Raw genomic sequence first — 2507 nt, 5'->3', positions numbered from 1 at the left:
ACACAACCACGGAGTCTATAATTAAAGAAAATATCAAATCTGTGAGAATTAAATCAGAAAACACAACATTCATTTGACCCTCACCCTGGTAAATCCCCTCTTTGTTAAAAATTCCTCAAGAGAATCCTTTCAGATTTGGTTCAAGCGTTCATTCAGACTAAAAGAGGAACCAATTAGATTCATGTGGTCAGAGGTCAAAGGTCAAGGTCACAGTGACCTTATATTGTTGTGAAGTCAACACGTCAAAAACCTGGAGGGACGGACACTGCACTGGTTGGTGGTGGGGGACAAACGCAGGGTGGGAACTCTAGTTTGACAAGAATAAACTATATTTCCTACTTCTTCAGTTTCAAAGAGACCGTCAGTGATCGTCTCCTCACTCTGTGCTAGCTGTTTAATCATATATATATATATATACAGTATATACAATAACCTCTCTTGGACCCCGCATGGTCGTATGCCTGAATCATCAAACTCAAGCACAGTGATCACATTGGATTTCACTCTCCACATCTGATCTAGTTGTTCTCATATGTACATGAGAACAATGAGAATGTATATGTACATAATAATAATAACTTTACTAAACACACACACACATACACACACACACACACACACACACACACAGAGTGTATTTGAAGAACGATTCATCTCCACTGATTGAACATGTTATTGATCATGTCTGGACTCACAGAGCCTTCCTGCAGTTCCTCACAGCTGGGATCAATCTCAGTCGACCCTGTTGTGATGTGTTGAACTTCTTCATGTCCAACTCATCCAGAACCTCCTCTGACATCTGCAGCATGTAGGCCAGAGCTGAGCAGTGGATCTCAGAGAGTTTCTCCTTTGATCTGTTCTCTGACGTCAGGAACTGTTGCATCTGCTGATGAACTGAGTGGTCGTTCATCTCAGTCAGACAGTGGAAGATGTTGATGCTTCTGTCAGGAGAAATGTAATAACTCTCCATCTCCTTCAGGTTGTTGATGACTCTCTGGACGATCTCTGGATTGTTCCCTGTCCGACCCAGCAGGCCTCCTAAGACTCTCTGGTTGGACTCCAGACTGAGGCCGTGAAGGAAGCGGACAAACAGGTCCAGATGACCATTTGAACTGGTGAGGGATTTCTCCATGGTTCTCCTCAGGAAGTCATCCAGGGTGTAGGTACCGTGTGTGTTCCCATATTTTCCCAAAAAGTTGTTGAGTTCTTCTGTGTTCCTCTCGGTGTAACAGTGGAACATGTAGACTGCAGCCAGAAACTCCTGAATGCTCAGATGAACAAAGCAGTAGACTGATTTCTGGAAGATCACACACTCTCTTCTGAAGATCTCAGTACAAACTCCTGAGTACACCAAGGCCTCTGTGACATTAAGACCACACCGCTCCAGGTCTTCTTGGTAGAACATGATGTTTCCTTCCTCCAGATGTTTAAATGCCAGCCCTCCCAGCTTCAGGAGAACGTCCTTGTCAGCCTCCGTCAGCTGCTGTGGAGTCATCTCATGTCCCTCACCGTACTTGTTGTTCTTCCTCTTTGTCTGAACCAGCAGGAAGTGTGAGTACAGGTCAGTCAGGGTCTTGGGCAGCTCTCCTCTCTGGTCTGTGGTCAACATGTGCTCCAGAACTTTAGCACTGATCCAGCAGAAGACTGGGATTTGACACATGATGTGGAGGCTCCTGGACGTCTTGATGTGGGAGATGATTCTGCTGCACAGCTCTTCATCACTGAACCTCCTCCTGAAGTACTCCTCCTTCTGGGCGTCAGTGAAGCCTCGTACTTCTGTGACCCTGTCGACACATGCAGGAGGGATCTGATTGGCCGCCGCAGGTCTGGAGGTTATCCAGACGAGAGCCGAGGGAAGCAGATTCCCCCGGATGAGGTTTGTCAGCAGCACGTTGACTGATGACCTCTGTGTGACCTCAGACACAAGCTCCCTGTGGTTGAAGTCCAGAGAAAGTCTGCTTTCATCCAGGCCGTCAAAGATGAACAAAGGTTTACAGACAGCGAGTGTCTCTGCCGTGAGCTTCTGTAACGCTGGATGGAAAACACGGAGCAGCGTGAGGAGACTGTGCTGCTGGTCCTTCACCAGGTTCAGCTCCCTGAACGAAAGCACAGTCAGCAGACCCACATCCTGGTTTTCTAAACCCTCTGCCCAGTCCAGAGTGAACTTCTGCACCGAGAAGGTTTTTCCAATGCCAGCGACGCCATTGGTCAGGACGACTCTGATGCTGCTCTGCTGGTCAGTGGAGGCTTTAAAGATGTCGTGGCACCTGATGGGTGTGTCACGGAGGCTCTTCATCTTGGAAGCCGTCTCAAGCTGCCTCACCTCATGTTGAGTATTAACCTCTTCACTCTGTCCCTCTGTGATGTAGAGCTCAGTGTAGATATTGGTGAGGAGGGTTCTACTTCCTGGTTCATCACTTCCTTCAGTCACATGTTCACATCTCCTACTCACATTGAGCTGATGTTCATCTAAAACCTCCTGCAGACCACGATCTGCTGAAAGACAA

At 47.4% G+C, this 2507-nt stretch overlaps 1 protein-coding gene across 1 annotated transcript; it reads right to left on the bottom strand.

The window, feature by feature from the left end:
• Positions 1 to 703: 703 nt before the first annotated feature.
• On the bottom strand, positions 704 to 2296 carry LOC132997741 (NLR family CARD domain-containing protein 3-like; the record flags this gene model as incomplete). The annotated part of the gene is made up of 2 exons (XM_061067469.1): positions 2268 to 2296; positions 704 to 2225 (listed from the first exon to the last, which is right to left on the bottom strand). Coding segments are annotated over exons 1-2 (1551 nt in total), but the record flags the coding sequence as incomplete, so codon positions are not given.
• Between the last annotated feature and the right edge of the window lie 211 nt (positions 2297 to 2507).

Source organism: Limanda limanda, chromosome 2 (assembly GCF_963576545.1).
Source record: "Limanda limanda chromosome 2, fLimLim1.1, whole genome shotgun sequence".
In the NCBI taxonomy this organism is placed as follows: domain Eukaryota; kingdom Metazoa; phylum Chordata; class Actinopteri; order Pleuronectiformes; family Pleuronectidae; genus Limanda; species Limanda limanda.
This window is presented reverse-complemented; position numbering and strand designations above follow the sequence as displayed.